This window comes from Bactrocera tryoni, chromosome 4 (assembly GCF_016617805.1).
Source record: "Bactrocera tryoni isolate S06 chromosome 4, CSIRO_BtryS06_freeze2, whole genome shotgun sequence".
NCBI lineage: Eukaryota > Metazoa > Arthropoda > Insecta > Diptera > Tephritidae > Bactrocera > Bactrocera tryoni.
Window position 1 is genome coordinate 79,354,905 of NC_052502.1, and position 17,185 is coordinate 79,372,089.

The following is a 17,185-nucleotide window of genomic DNA, read 5'->3' on the forward strand; positions in this document are numbered from 1 at the left end:
TGAAAATTACAAAATTAAAAGTACTCGCTTAACTATTTTACGAGTGACTGACACAAGTTGTTTAGATTTCAAGCTGTTTTGAGTAACCTGGTTTCCAATTCATTTTACTGTTTAACACACGATGCTGATGACACATTTACTATGCGCTGTTGTTTTTATTATTTTTGGAAAGAAATACGTCTTTTCATTAGACAATCAAATAAGTTAAAACAAGAAAAAAGGACTTGATTCCGATTATTCAGATTATATGGTAGCAATATACTATAGCGATCCCATCTTAAATTCTTTTCCAATTTCTTCGGAGATTGTAGCGATACTTTTGCAAATTAGTCATAGCACATTTCGGGAACATAACAACTTCAGATCGATATCTCAGTAACTGAGGGACTAGTTCGAGTATATAGAGATAGACCGACGGACTCAGCTCATCACGCCGATCACTTGTATACTTGTATACTAATAGGGTCTCCGACGTTTTCTTCTGGGTTTTACAAACTTCGTGACAAACTTAATATACCCTGTTCAAAGTATCAGTAAAGGCGTACAAATATATTATAATACAATTGCATATATCACCGAGAACTTTCAAAGGAAAGAGAGGTAAAATCTAAATATTTGATGAAGGTATCGATGTAACATATTTTATGCCGTAGCATAACATATGACGCCAATTTTAAATGCATTGGCAACTGTATATTTATATACTTCGACAATGTACATATGTATGTATGTAATTCATTGTGGCTGCGAGTAACGCCAATTGCAACTAATTGACTATTCGCATAGTCAATGAGTTCAAGCAGTTATTAGACGAGTCTTTATCGTCACACATCCGCATATAAATAGTGCAAGTGACAAAACGGACGGACAAGTGACGAATGACAGACAAATTTGAAATGACATTTTCAACTCCTGTGCATTGTATGTCAGTCATTTAATCGACGGCTCTCTTCTTTATTCGTTGTGGGAGTGAATTTTGTAATTTTATTTGCTTTTATACAATTGCCCCGCTTTGTGGTTTTTCACATACATGATTGAAATGTGTATATTTACATACTTATGCTAAGAAAGTTATAAGAAACAAAAGCTACTAGCGAGCGACGTTATACATATATTATCCTATAAACCTTTTCTCTCGATGAAGTTTCAGCCGTATTTTGGCATTGCATTAACTCTTGAAAGTGTGTCAAAGTTAAGTGCATACATACATATGTATGTACATGCATGTGTGCGTTTGTTTGCAGCTACAGAGCGGTGATCGCTGTGAATCATCATTACAAAATGCACCGCAACAAGATTTTTAATAAAAAGAGAACATTGGCAAGTGTTGGAAAGTTGGCACTTTTCGGGTTTGCTTTTTAACTTAGCTCAAATGGGTACCGATATAAGAAGCTGTTGCTATAAGGAAATTAAGTTGCCTGCTGAAAGCTTATTATTTACTGTATGTTGGCTTGAGTTGCCCTTAATCACCGACGTCAGTGATGGATAAAACGACGAGGGGGAAAGGGAACGAATAAGGAACTAAATGGAAAGTAGCACTAATGTCTGCAACAACAGCCACTATGAAGTGCAGTAGGGAACAAAAACATGTGTATGCCACACTGTGAATTAGGGCACAATCGCGTCGTCAGCTGATAATTCACGTATTGGAAAAATATACATACATATATGTAAGTATGTCTCTGTTAGAGAAGGTTAATTGCGTTGTTGTTGTAGCGGTAGAAACCACTTCTGAATTAATTCCAAGGAATGGTGCCAAGCTGACAGCCCATGGCCGGATGAAAATTCGATTCTATTCTGGTTACTAAGACCTGACTGTCGTGGGAATGGTCAATCGTGTCTTTATCAGTTGGTCGTGTCTACAACACGTCACAACATTTTAAGGCCTTGAAATTTGCTTCTTTTAAGTTTTCGAAAAGCGTTTGAGTATCATAAGGATCTTTGCTGTGCGCTCCAAATGTATTATTGTAAATTCACTATTCACTTTTTATGCCACCAAGAGCATTGCAGATCTTAGAAATATAAGAGTTCGTGCCACTTTTTCTTAACTTTTCACCATACTCTTTGCTCAGCCGTTCATCAGTCGTCTTCTACCTATATTAGCCACTCTACCGCTATGTTGGTACTGCAAATTGAGGCCAGCGAATGCTAGTATGCCAAAGCGCGCAAAGTAAAGTTCGCCACAGCGAAAAAGTAAAGCTCAACATCCAAGTAGCAGCAAAGTATGGTGACTTTTGCGTGCTTAGGAGCTAGCACCTATAGTGCTTTTGAACCAGCGGCTACTTTGGTACAATTTCACTACAGAAACTACTTGTAGGCTCACTACTCGTATAATCTCAATGAATGAAATTTTTTTGCGGTTTTACGCTCCATTGCTTCTTTGTCACGCATTTCACTTTTCTTTCAATTTCATATCGTGATTTTTACATTCGGTGCCACAGTGTGGTGTGAGAATCAGTGCATCATGAAGCTAATTTCTATTTCTGTAATAACAAAACTAAAGTGGCAATGCATATATACGAGGTACATAAGTATATGAATGCCGTACTTGGCTATTGGCCCACAAAGAAATCACATTGCCAAAGTTAAGGTTGTGGCTGCCGTTGCTGCCGCGGTCACGGCGCACCCATAAATTGCAGCCAGGGAGCTAGTATTCGGTTCAGACTTGACTACGAAAAGCAGCGGGCAACAACAATGGTAACCTTAAAAAACCAAATTGCAAGAAAAACGGAATATAAGTAAACTAGAAAAAAATAAACTATGAAATTTATAGCGATCAGGTTGAAGTGATAAGAAATTGAAATGGTGTTTATTTTACAAACGACTTTGCTTCCAAACATAACAGCGCCAGCGACTGCCGAAACACTTCTGTACTATTCTTGCACCAATTACATGCCACAAAGAAGGGATTAATCAACATGAAGTGTTATCAATATCTAGTCAAGAACTACATATAAGGCCCTGTCTGTCGAACAATGCCGGGACACCATAAAAACATTTACTCTGTTCTTTATGAGCACAGTGTAAAGACAAAAATTATTTATGGATGTTTAAAGTAGACATCAGTAATTACTAAATTTGATCATTAAGCAAAAACCAACCTGACAGCCTGCATCAAAAACACCACATTCTTACCAGTTACGAATTCAGAGGGGAAATGGGGGGAAATTTCCAAAGTTTCTCAAAACTTTTCTATTCAATACAAGAACTCCCAGCAAAATTTATTTACTAATCTGTGTCAACCACCTTCTGTCCCTGTAACTAAATCGAACGATATTTTCTTATCGGTTTCTGCGTTCTCAGCCTTGTCTTTTGTGCCTTTGTACGATTACTTATCAGTGATAAATATCAATAGCCCAGTTTACCTTTCGCTCGCATATACAAATGCGCACCTTTGCAAACTGACCAGCCATTATTGCGAAAGCGCGTGAACACCTAAACATTCACCTAATCGATTGCTACACCTAACGGTTTTTAAATAATTGGCCGATAAAGACAAGACTGTGACACACTTCATCCCCCTATTAAGTTAGTCAATTATACAATACTTCACCCACGCTCCAACCCACCAGATATATAAATCCACACTGAAACGTGCGCTTTGGCGTGCGTGCCGCCCGTGCTGAAGCGCTTACCGTCTTTAACTTCCATTAGTAGGCAATGCAGGCGCGGCATGGCTTCGTTTGTGTCAAAAGCGCCTATATTGTCTCATTGATGAGCTCATCAGCGTCGCCATCCGATTGGTGATGAAGGACAGGTGCCGCGGCGCGTAATGTGGCTGCCTAGTAAAACAACTCTCAAACAAGGGTGGAGCTTCCTCAGATAAAAGCTTCTTCATTTGTAAGCAAAAGTATAATATAAACGCAATCACTGCAAAAGCAAAGAATTTCAATTGGCGCTTGCCAAAAATGGTAACAGAACGCTCCTTTTCCGTCATGGGCATGGTTTAAGTAAGCATTACAGCGCACTTAAAAATGTCTGTTCATCAATTTAAAGATCACTTACAACGCGCTCGTATAACAGACATACTCGTATATATGTATATATTTATACGCCTACACATATTACATTTGTAATATTGCATAAAATATTTGGCTTTAAGAGCTGTTACGCCGACAGTTCTTGGGCAGCGCCACCCAAACACATTTAATATTCAAGCAAATTAAATTAAGCAACGACTACAGTACAGTGTTAACTTCTGCCCGAAGTAGTTGTGTAATCGAAGCAACCGAAACTGTTGTCAAATAGCACATTGTCTTAAAAACTGCGTGAGTATTTATCATTTTCACAGAAGTTCAACATTTCTCACAGCCGGCAGCACTAAATTATTTTCCTCCAAGTGTCATACATTTTCTTATGGCATTCTACATTCAAAGTTCATTACTTATAGGTACTATATTTCAATGCTGTGCGGGTTAAAGTGGTACAATAAGTCCTCACAATATCTAACGGCAACTAAGTATTTCTCTCTATGATCACATAAGGTCCGGCATAAGCGTATAAAATCACAAAGAAGTTTTGACCACGCACGCGCCAACTATTTGCAAGTGTTTCAATACATACATATGTATGTACATATATTTATGGGATCCTATGCACCATCACCAAAGGTAGGCGGGGAGAGTGGTTAGATGGAGTGATCTTGCTGCGCATATCGCGCCATTGCTATTTGATAAGATAAAATTGACATTCTTGTCGCAAACAGTTTCACTGATAAAACAATTAAGCATCAACGAGCATATAGCAAGTACAAGTTAAACAAGTGATAAAAAAGAGCATATGTACATACATACTTACGTAGAGAAACATTTGATGTACATACATACGTATGGAGAAAGTATACTGAGAACGTTCCATGCAAATAGAAAGCACTCTAATTGCTAATCGCTCTGAAATGTGCACAAATTTGGGCTCTCGAAAGGAGGGAATATATAGTTTGAGCGCAAATAAATAAGTGTGAATAGTGGGAAGGTCGGTAAAGTGTGCGCCTTTACTCAATAACGGTACATTGCAGCTGGCGCCAAGCGCCACTTCGCTGGAAGCGCTGCCGAATGTGTCTGTGAGAGTTTCGTGTTATCAGGTCGCCAGGTATGGCAGGTGATAGTAGACACGTCGCCCCCCTCGCTTTCGTTTCAAATTCAAGGGTTGGTAAACATGTGCTTTTATATGTACTCATAGTATGCGCCAACTGAAGAGCGACTGTTATCGCACGTCGCGTGGATGACGCTGAAGTTGCCTATACCTTGAAACTGAAGTTAGCGGCAGAATTTAGTAAAACTTGTAACGCTTAGTCAGTCGTTTGCGGAATTTTCAACCGAAATCAACGACGTTTTTCGTCGCGGTTTATTTTTAATGTCACGCAATAAGAACATTGCTTAGAAAACTATATCGTAAATAACCGACAAGAGTGAATGTCAAAGCCATAAAACAAAAACAAATTTTAGTTGTTGGTTTAGTGAAATAAATAAAGAATTTTTAAGCGACAATCATTCTGATATGCAAAAATGGAATAATAACGAAAAGGTATATTAAATAGGAAAACGTGGCTGTATCCGAAGCAATCGTAATAAAAAAGATAATTAGTCGCAGAAGAAGTGGAAGTGGATGGATGTCAAATACTAAAATAATTATTTGAAGGTGAGAGCTACGAAGGGCAGAGTATTGATTGCGAGCTGTAGAAAATACCACGTACACACAAAAAAACTACGCATTTATTCTAATGCTTATATTTGCAAGGAGTTGGTTGAAGGGCTATAAAAATAACCAATAGTCGAAATTTTTAAGTAAAACAAGTAATTGTGATATTAAATCCACAAAAAAATTAAATTCGTACATTTTTATAACAATCATGCGATTTTGCTGATCGGCTGATTTTGCTTGAACCTACCCTACACGATGATGAGTCTATGAGCTTAGGTCAGAAAATGTATTACAAATATTTCACATTTGTCGAAAAAGTAAACAAATATGATGGGCATTTGACTTATACACATTGCTATAGTCCCCTAACTTTATGCCCTGAACAGGATATATTAATGAAACGTCGGAGACCCTATAAAGTATATACATATACAAGTTAGCAAGGTGATGATTCGTCTGTATGTCTGTTAAAATGTATATTTCAGTTTTTGAGACATCGAACTGAGATTATGTACACGACTTTTTCTTCCCAAGAAACTGCTCATTTGTCGAAAACGATGATATCGGACCACTTTAGCATACAGCGGCCATACCAATTGAACGATCGGAATAAAGTGATTGTATGGAAACCTTTTTCATTTGACGAGATATATTCACGAAATTTTGCATCGGTTATTTTCTAAGACAGTAATACAATCTCCGAAGATATTGCTCAGAAGCGATCACTCTAACATAAAACTGCCATACAATACCTCCGAAGATATTGTTCAGATCGGATCATACAAACTGAACGATCAGAATCAAGTTTATGTAAAAAATATTGTTTATTTGTGAAAGATACTATAGCTAGGTTGCAGCCGAATTTAACGATTTTTCTTGTTACTAAATCGAAATAAGGATCTGTTTGTGCAAAAACTCCTCGAATTATTGAACTAACCGTAATTAAAAATTCATTCCTTTGAAGAAGGGGATCACTGCTCTGAGACCCCCCGTATTAAGTACCTTTTAAATATTTACTTATCGATATGTTACATATTTACTTTTACAATGTATGGAAAAATCTAACACTCCGAATGATTTAAGTGTTTAGACATACTATATATTTAGATAATTTGTAATTGCTTACTAAATAAATGCCTTACTTTCCACACTCCAAAAAAAACTTGAAAATTTTCCATGACAATTTTCTTTGTGGCAAACTAGTAAAGCGGACTTTCAAAATACATATACAGTAGCGGCAAAATACCATATCTTAAAAGCAAAATGCTTAATATAAATTTCGTTGTTTCTACTTTGAAAACGTTTTTGCTAATAAATTGTAATTATAACTAAACGATAATTGCCCTCTAGGTATAATAATTGAAAACCTCTAATTTTATTAATATACGGAATCAATATTATATACAGATGTTCTTTTTAGCAAGCGTATAAAAAAACATAAAAATTTCCAAGTCCCCAGACTTAATTTTACTGTCTTGACTATTATAAATATCAAGTGTACTGTATTATCTATATGTTGGGACCACTTTAGAGATATCGATAATTGACAAAACGACATAACAAATAAAAGCAAGGGAAAAACGCCAAATTATTAAAACGTTAAGGAATTCCAGATAATTATGCCTTGATTATAATCAATCTAAACAATGGAATTTTAGTTAATTGCTAGATATTATTTAATGATACTTGTTAGTCAAGCAACAAAATTGAAATAAATGGAAATGGGTTAAACTGTTATTTTATTGGTATTTATTTTTCTTTCAGGCGAAACACTAGATGAAAACACAAATTAGCTACAAATCAATATAAATAGTCAACGCCGTCCAGAAAAGGCGCCAAAGGTAAGTGAATAATTTACTAGTTTAATTGAAGAAAGTGTGCATGGGTATAAAAGAAACAGCTAAAAACAAATACTGCTACGTATACCTCAACTAGTAAGTAAGTGCGTGTGTGTGTGACATAAGTAGTGCAAACATACATAATTAAAATGATTAACGCAAATATTCACTGCCAACGGACCGGCGCACCATCTTCGGCAGCGCCAAAGAATTAACGCAACAAAAGAGGGCCAGAGTTCAATGACTTGCCGGCTTGCATACCATTCGGCACTCAGTCATCATCAGCATGTCCGCTGGCTTGACCACAGACATCCAGCAGCAGCAAGTCACTGCCAGCGCAACGCAACTCGACTTAGCTTCATTTAAGCCATGTTCACGTTCAAATATTCAAATATACCTGTACAAACATATGTACATAAGCACAAATGTATGCATGAATGTATGATTGTGCACATAAAGCAAAAACAACGTGTAAATAGCAATGTTAATGATAAATGGGGTAACACACACTTTTGTGGGTTCAGTGCCGCCAAAATCCTCATATGGGCCAACTGAGTATGCGTGCCTCTTGGGCCTTTATTGTTGTAATTATTATTACTTTGGGTTAGTACAATTGGCGGGTGTGCTCATGTTTTTTTACTGTGGCTAACCGCATACTTTACTTTTGTTCTGGTATAGTCATAATTGTAAATTTAAATATGGTTAGTGGCACAAGTATTGTTCTGTCATCAGAGGTTATTCTTATATACTTTATATGTATGTTTGTACATAGGCATATTTGGACATTCCTTTTTTTCAGTAATCGATTATTGGTAGTGTTCCACTTTACTATTAAGTAAATTGGAACTCAAGAATTTCATTGTGAGCCATTTAAGTGAATGGCACGTGACACGTCCCTTGTTTGATGCGAAGTAAGCAAACCGTTATGTACTTTGATGTGAGGTCATAGCTTATGAGCATAAAATAATATGGAATAGCATATATCCACCCACAATTCGCAGCACTGGTGACATCTATTGACAAAATACGAAAAGACTTTTTCGACTACCCAATTTTTCATAAATTCATTTCTTAACATGTATAGAATACGGTAGTAAAGCGATTTTTTAAAACTCGAAGTCGTTTTAAAGACATAACTTTCAGAAAAAGAAACAATTCCTTTAAAAACACCTCGTCACATGGGATGACCTTCTTGAATCTCTGTAGAGTTAGTGCCTTTCGCTTACACACATATTCACATTTTTATTATTGCGCGATCTTAACGTTTTGAGTTTCCCACAATAGCACTTATAAAAGTTCTCGCATTAACTAATCGTTATTAAATTTTTATAATTCTTTCTGCTAACCATAATTGCTAGCAATTTCTACAGTACATAGTGCAGTTCTATATGATGCCTGATAAACAGGTTAGATATGTACTAAAATACTACAAAGGTCGTTAATAGAATTATTATTTAGAAAATAATATTGATTGTGATTAAGAATAGAAGAGGCGGCAAATCAGGAAGAAATTCATTCATTCATGTTTGAAAGTAATAAAATCTATTTCAGAAGACTTTGTACTCAGAAGATCTGCGGCATATCTGTTTGAATACCAATAAATTATAGGCTAGTTTCCGCTGGACATATAACAGTTTTCTATTCATTATTTCTATTTATACTAAGTTGAATTAGAAAGATTCTTCGAAGATTGCTTAAAGAAAGTAAGCCGCTATTATAGAATCCGTTTCATCGTATTGAGTAGATTTTTAATGCTAATCCGACCTTCATTTTACATACTACTTTTTCACAAACAACAACTCAAAGCTTTAGTAAGCGAAAAAAATCTTTGTTCAATTTAGCTCTCGAATATATGTATTTAGCTACTATCTTTCCACTATTCGACATTGTCCCACTAGCGCTGCGCCTAAACTATCAAGAACGAATCAACAAAACACCACACCGAACAAAGCTTTAGCTTTACTATTTTACTATTGGCTGGTAAGACGTGTCTTCGGAGAGGGGAGAAAAACACGACGTGTGCTATTTTATCGATTTTTCTATACTTCATTATTACTGTCTAATGTCTGTTGCCAAATAAGGCCGCACGCTTCTTATTGTTATGGACTTACTTCTCATTTGCTTCGTTTTGTTTAGCTGATAAAGCTAGAATAAAAGCAATTGTAGAGAGTAATAGTAAGACCGTTTTCCGATAAACGCTAACATTCGACATGAAAATTAATAAAATTTTTCATTTTAATTCATGGCATTTGCATATTCAGAAAACACTTTGCTAATTTCAACGTACCAACAGGTGAAGACACTTGTTCACCGCTGAAATTCCCAACCTATGCGGTCATTCGCGAAATAAACACATGTTTAAATCACAACTCATTTCACTTAAATTAATTACTAATTGTTTATGTATGTAAATATGACTTAATCGCCGTCAATAATTTACGTCGAGAAGGTAAGCAATGCGATGTTGACAGAGCGTATGAGTAATTCTCGTTTCGCCCAAGACGAATGTAAGAGTTGTTCGTTTTTTGAATGCTCGGCTTCAGCGCCAGATTATGTGTACTTGCAAAAGTGACAAAATTATAAGCTCTGGAGCCTATGTACATACATATGTATATGTTTGAATAACTCCCAATGAAATTAATATAAAAATAGACCGCAAACATTCCACCGATACGTGCTCGTTTACTCGGCGACACCGAAGTATTTACGTACACAACTCGTCCGCAATACCCAATAGCAAAGCACATAGCATATATAATTTTTAATTTTAATTGCATTTGTGTTAAAAGCGCTCACGCACTGAATGTCAATGTTTTGAATTTTTTCAAGCCCTTTCCTCCGCTTGCGCTGATGCGTTTGGCATTCAAAGTAATCGAAAACAACAACAGGCAAAAATAGTAAAGCCATTAGGTGCATATGAGGGGACTTCGATTCGCAGCAGTCCATAATAGTTGCCGTCGTACTATTACGCTTCCACTCGTATTGTATCATCTTCTAATTTGAATGGCGAGACGTAAGCATTTTATTCAGCACCTAGCATTAAGCGCATGTCAGCTACACTTGACGTGCTTGGAGATTTAGCTACTTGGCTGTTGAACCAGTGCTGGAAATTTTACTTGCATTCAAGTGTATTTCGATTTGTCAGTTTGAAGTAAATGAGCAAAGCAAAAATAATTACTCGTACTTGAGCGTCGGCATTTTCTCTGCTAATACACTGCAATGAATGTGATGTTTTTTATTGTTGATGGCACGTCGGGCTGACGAGCGTCGTATATAATTGTTTTATGGTGTTTAGGTATTTAATTGAACAAGGAATATATTACATTGGCACATTCAGTTAATTTTTATACCCTGAACAGGGTACGTTAAGTTCGCCCCGATGCTTGTAACATGGATACTTATATATAAATGAGCAGCGTGATGAGCTGCGTCGATTTAGCCATGTCCGTCTGTCTCTCTGTATATACGCAAATTAGTCCCTCAGTTTTTGAGATATCGATTTGAAATATTGAAATGTTGAATATACACTTGGTAAGCACATTCTTGTATGTACGTACGGACCGATCACTTTCATTTTATGATTGATTCGTGTGTTTCGATAATCTGTATGGTGCCATAATCTCAAAAAAAATAAGACGCAACAGTTGCAGGCAGAAGATTTCTTAAAGTTCAATGCATAAATTTATCCAAGCAAATTTGATCGCAATCAGCTGCCAAAGCGCGGTTGTTGTTGCTAAGGCTGCTGAGCAATTCACAGCTCACTACCGTCAATCTCCTTGGGGGTAAGCCGCCGTGCATACATATGTACATACATATGTATGTATGACATTCGATGCCACGATCATGCGCGAGTAATTACATAGAGCTCAAGTGCGCATTTGACTGCAACTAAATAAGGGTTGCGAGCAAAAATCAATTCATATGAGCTTAACCATAGTAAGCAATAAATCCTTCTAATTCTGTTTAAAATGCATGATAAAATTCTCGTTTTGACCAAGGAATTCGCACAACTATGCCGTAATGAATGGCTTTTAGAGTGCAAGACAGCGAGTATTCCAGCTTTATTTGAATTTTAATACGTCAGCAGCCAGCAGAAAACAATTGAAAAATATTTCTAACTGTTGAAGCTAATGGGGCGCACTCTAGCGCTTATCTGGTCTATAAACAGATAAGATGAAGACGTTTGACGCAAATTCTTTTTGGGCCCAAATTGCAAAAAAAAAACAAATATAGTTTTCATTATTAATTCAAATATTGACGGAAGGGAAATTAGTATTGAGATAACGTAGATATAGAGAAAATAGCGGGTTTAACACACAATTCAATGCATGAAATTATTGAAATTATTGCACTAAAATCAAAGTAAATTATTCCATCGGAAACTTGTCAAAGCCTTTGGTCTCATAATCTATACTAAAACAAAGCTATTATCAAAACGATAACGATTTTTTAACGACCACTTATAAATTTTGTTTACGATTACAAATTTGCTAACTCGTTATTATTATTTTAGGCAGCAGCAACCAAGGTTGGAACCACATGATATTATGGCTAAGTGCCCAAATTGAATAAGCGCTCATTAGTAACAAGTTTTTAAGTGTCGGAATTCTACTGTCTTTATCGTGGGCGCATGTTTTAAGCATAAATTATGAGCAACATGAAAAATGGATTCTCCACACTCAACCGGTGGTTGGGGAAAAGGAGCAAAGGTGAGTGTTATTGTTTGCCTTCTTTTCAAACCTAACGAATGATAATCTTAATTTCTTTATAGCCGACAAGGCAACACCTAATGGCAAACTGTCCAAATCTAGCACAAACCTAAATAGCTTGTCAGTCTCGTCCACGAACATCAACGAAACTAGTCAATTGGAATACAATCGTATCACACCGTTACCGGCAGCCACCAGTAATGCGCCCTTTGAACAGACATTCCGCATCACTGTACTTCTGCCGAAGGATCAGCTGTACGTTGCGAGGTTGGGCGCACGAGTACCACTAAGCAAACTATTAGAGTTAGTATGCGAAAACAAGCTACTGGATGCATCAAAATATGAATTTAGAAATCCAGGTACAATTTTTTTTGTTATTGTACACACTTTATACAACTTTTCTTTACTATTGTAGTTGATTCGAGTCAAGTATACAGCTGTGAATTAACTATTGGTGCGGTGGGCCTTTCTGAAATTCGATTATGTAACAAATCCGAAACGTATGGAAATTTTAATGCCGATGAAATTATAAAACTACATCGAACGGCAATCATACGTGACTCGCTCTCTTCATCAGAGTTCAGTAGTCGCTACTCAAAGCACACAACGAAAACGACTAGTCCATACAGCTCAAGCAACTCGCTTAATTCGATGGACTCAACAGGCATGAATTGCGTTCGCACTCCGGTGTCTCCACCTGCAACCCTCACAACAACAACAACTCCATCCATAATATCGGCTCCTCCACGAAAGAAGCGTGCTGCACCACGACCGCCGAGTCAAACTGCCATACCAGAGAAGACAGTGCTCGTGACCAATGGTGAAACTAACGTAAAAGATACGAACTCCAATATTGATAAATTAGAGGTGTTAGAAAGTTCTCTGTCGCATAAAAATCACTTCGTATCAACGCCAAATCTTTCTACATTGAACGAAGTGACCACTCTAAATTCCAATGGACACATAAGCAGTCTTAACGTTGATAGCAAACAGGAGTCTAGCTTAAATGGTTATATTAATTTGGAAATTGAAATGGAACAATCACAGGTCAAACAGAAAAATGCACGAAATCTGGTTGGTAGCAGTGTACAGAATTTAAATAGTGCTGAAAACGTCCAACAACCTATCGAGTTCCCAGAACCATCGCCGCGTAAACGCATGATACAAAATAAGAAAAAGACAACAGCGCCTGCACCGCCTCCCAGAGGCAGTTCATATGCAGATTCGGATACTCTTTCAATCCATTCAATGTCTTCATCTACACCGGGTACACCTTTAAGTCCACTAATACCCATATCGCCCGAACCTATTTCGGCAAATACAAATCTTGAAGTACATATAGATCCCAATAGCAATAATCAGCAAATGGCAAATATACAGTCCCGTTATTCCGACCCCGTTACTAATGAAATACCAACACCAATGCTTGAGACAACCTCTCCTGTACCTAAACCCCTTCCAAGAATAACTACCAATGCGTCTCAAAACGACCAAAATACATTTACGGAAAGCCAAGTTTCCTCTCCTAAACCAACGAATGTCTCCAAAATTATATTGAATCGTACACCAACACCGGAGCCCCGGTCCCTTTCTGCTGAGCCACAGGATAACGATAGTTATCTGGGTGTCCATATCAGTGCACTGAAAAATACATCCCATTTAGAACACGACCAAGAGTCTAAGCAAATGGACTCGGGTAATTATTTGAATGCACATTTAACGGCTCTTAAAAATGCATCAATTCTGGAGCATGAGGATGACGCTTTTTCGAAGCAGGCTGATTCAGGTATCGGCGAGCCTATACCCTCTCCGATTCCCGATAGTTTGCCATCAGAGAGTTCAGTAAATGATGGCAAATCGGCATTTGAGTCAAGCTCAGATGACGACGACATTATTAAGGTGTATAATTTCAAGCTTGGAAAAACCGTAGTTAAAACGCAAATGGAACCACAAACTCTGGAAGATTTCGTCGTTTTAGCCGCTGAGGAACAGGTAAATAGCGGAGATAATACACCAGCACCAGGAACGCAAGAAGCAACACCTAATTTCTCGGATAGTTCGTCTTGGAACTTTACAATTCCAATATCTCCTCCGCCTAATTTTGCTGATGGACGTTTTGTAGACGGTTTTGTAACTGAGAAGACTCCGGATACGCCAATCACCCCCAAGATTAAAGAACGACCAATGTTGGATTTTAAATCAATTTCCCAAGCAGAAAGATCTTTTATCGAAGCTGTTGGTAATTCAAATCAGAAACCAACGAACACACATGAGATGGAGTTTAAAAAAGAGAGCTTAGCTTTGCCAAGCCCCACAACCCCTTTAAATGAAATTGTGGAAGAACTTTCTGAAATAATTCATAACAAGCGTTTGGACACCCTAATTAAAAGGCCAGAAGATGAACCAAAGATACAGGCTGCTAAGCCAGCTACGTTATCCAACTTCAGTATCACAACAATCACACAACAGATTCAGGAAAAAGAAAATGAAGATCCAAATGAAGTTTCTAAACTAAGCTCAGAAAATAGTGAGCCGAATTCCAACTTTGAGCAAGTAACCAATCAGAATCAATTCCCTTTAGAGAAGCTCACTCGCATAGCTGGACAACAAAACGTGACCAACTTAGATAAACCATCAGCACAAGTTACATATGAGAAAGTGGATCACAACGGATTTAGCTCCAGTCGTAGACGATCGTCCGGTGAACTTAGTATTGGTGAATCGCCATCCCTTCAAAGTCCTGAAGTCATCAAAACGATTCTAAATTCAAGGAAAAATAGCTCGGCTAGTAGTAGTGATGCAGAAACCAAAGTAGCGGGGGAACTTAAAAGGCAAGACGAAAAGGATGTAGAACAGAAAGTAAACATTCCCTCATTAGTGGAGCCACCAAAGAACATAGTTAATGCACAAAAACAAGTAGACACGAATATAACAATGCCACAGTTTATTGTCACTTCCAATTTCGAGAACACAGAGTCAAAAGAAGTACAGAAAGCGAGTTTGGTCAACACAGCGGAGACACCAAAAAATAAAGTTAATGCAGAAAAGGAAGAGGAAACAAGAGTTTCGTCGACAGATCACACCAAACACAAAGAGGTGCCTAAAGTATATCGATACTCTGGACCCCCAAGCATTAATTTTTCTACTTGGAGTGAACGTCCAAAAGTACAAGTATCCATAAAAAATGAAGGTGACTACATTTTCGGAGGTAAGAATGCCGACAGCCAAAGCGCGGCCGTTACAACAGCAGCAATCGAGATTAACACGCGATCTCATATTCGAAATAATAGAGTTTCAATGCCAGCGGCAGCCTTTTGGGCGGAAAGAGAGAACGCACCGCCGCCAGTCGCTCCTAAACCCATAACACTCACAGAACGTATGGGCATCCCCGAGAAAGAGTACCATATACCAATGAGTGTTAAACCATTACGCGATGTAACAATTGAAAACGTCGATTTAAATACAACTACCAATAACACAACTCAGCAGAGACCGTCGCCTAATACCCAATGGAAATCAACAAGTATTACAACCGTTCTGCTAAATGGAAATTCGGAATTGGAAAATAATAAAAGTGAAACAGTAACCAAACCAGTATTTACATCGACTTTGCCCCGCAGCAACGCCAGCCGATTTAGTATGCCGGCAGTTAATAATGTGGGTTCAGTGTTGCTCCGTTCAACCTCCATCACTCAATTGGAAGCTAATAAGCCCAAACTCAATCAGTCTGAAGCTGTAGCGGCTCCATTTGGTCAGAACACACTGCGAAAGACTGGGATGAAAGAGAAAATACTCGCAAACGATACCTTACCAAAAGAAAAGGCGGAAACCGAAAGCAATATTCGGGATCAAATTCCCAAGTCTCAAAGGTCAAGCCTCAAATCTTCTACTACTACTTCCAACAGTGTCGTAGGTATGACAAATGTAACAACAACGTCGGAAACAAAAAAAGTCCACCAAAAACCGGTGCAAAGTGCCAAATCAGAACTAAAACTTCAGAATTCGTCCAGCGTCTATTTAAACAGAACGAGCTTGAATCCAGCAACTAACATTACAACGACAACAAAGGCTCAGTCAGACGTAAAATCTACGTCCTTAGTACCACCACCACCACCAACGCCTCCCAAAGGTGTAACACTATCCACACCAAATAGTAGCCCTGCAACTACGCCCAGCAGTACAGATCCCAGAGATCAACTACTAATGGCAATACGCAACTTTAAGCGTGATAATCTAAATCGTATTTGAGAAAGCACGAAGGAGATATTTTATATTAATACCAACAAATGTTGGACACAATAGTCACAAAGAGCTGGACTGAAACCATGTAAAATATTATTGTAAATGTGTTTTTATAAATAATGTATTTTATAAGAACTATAGGAAACGATTTAAGCCGAAGTCAACTAATTTTATTAGCATAGTTTAAGATATAGGGAAAGCCAGGCGCTCGTCTTCACAACCACAAACACAATTTAGCAGTAATTGTGTCAAATGCTGGAAGCCCAATGTCTTCCCAAAAATAATATGGAATAATAAAAGCTACTATATTATATAAATGCACAAATAATGATAGGATAACACATAGATATATACATATATACAAATACGAAATTTAATATTCACTTGAATGATAATAATCTAATCGACTACTGTATATTAGCAAAGTCCTTTGTGACTGAGCAAACACGCTAACCAAATGTTTTTCATCAGTCTGTCTACCGAAGAGATGCCAGTTTTGATGGTTTTCGTTTAGTTAACTGGCATATCACGTGTCCCATACGTTAGTAAATATTCTGTAAATTATAATCTATATTCTAATTAACGTATGAATGGACATATATGTATATCTGCGTTTTATTTATATTTACTTGTTTTACCTATATGTATAAAAATGGAATATTACAATGTTGATAATAAACCCCCTAAAAATACGATTGCGAAAGTCTTTATTTTTAACCCCTTTCATCAAATGGTATAATGGTTGCTTGAAATTAT

At 37.3% G+C, this 17,185-nt stretch overlaps 1 protein-coding gene across 5 annotated transcripts in view; it reads left to right on the forward strand.

The window, feature by feature from the left end:
- Positions 1–17,125, forward strand: part of LOC120774871 (mucin-17) — a 45,411-nt gene extending 28,286 nt beyond the window's left edge. For 2 of the 5 annotated variants that reach the window (XM_040104712.1, XM_040104713.1), the window contains 4 exons: positions 7,405–7,481; positions 11,992–12,187; positions 12,250–12,546; positions 12,603–17,125. In XM_040104712.1, coding sequence (XP_039960646.1) covers positions 12,127–12,187; positions 12,250–12,546; positions 12,603–16,435 — 4,191 coding nt within the window. In that variant the 5' untranslated portion in view covers positions 7,405–7,481; positions 11,992–12,126 and the 3' untranslated portion in view covers positions 16,436–17,125. Of the gene's footprint in view, positions 1–4,393; positions 4,611–5,188; positions 5,638–7,404; positions 7,482–11,991; positions 12,188–12,249; positions 12,547–12,602 lie in introns of those variants that run through there. The other 3 variants (XM_040104710.1, XM_040104711.1, XM_040104717.1) reach the window with 3 other exon arrangements.
- The last annotated feature ends 60 nt before the right edge of the window (positions 17,126–17,185 follow it).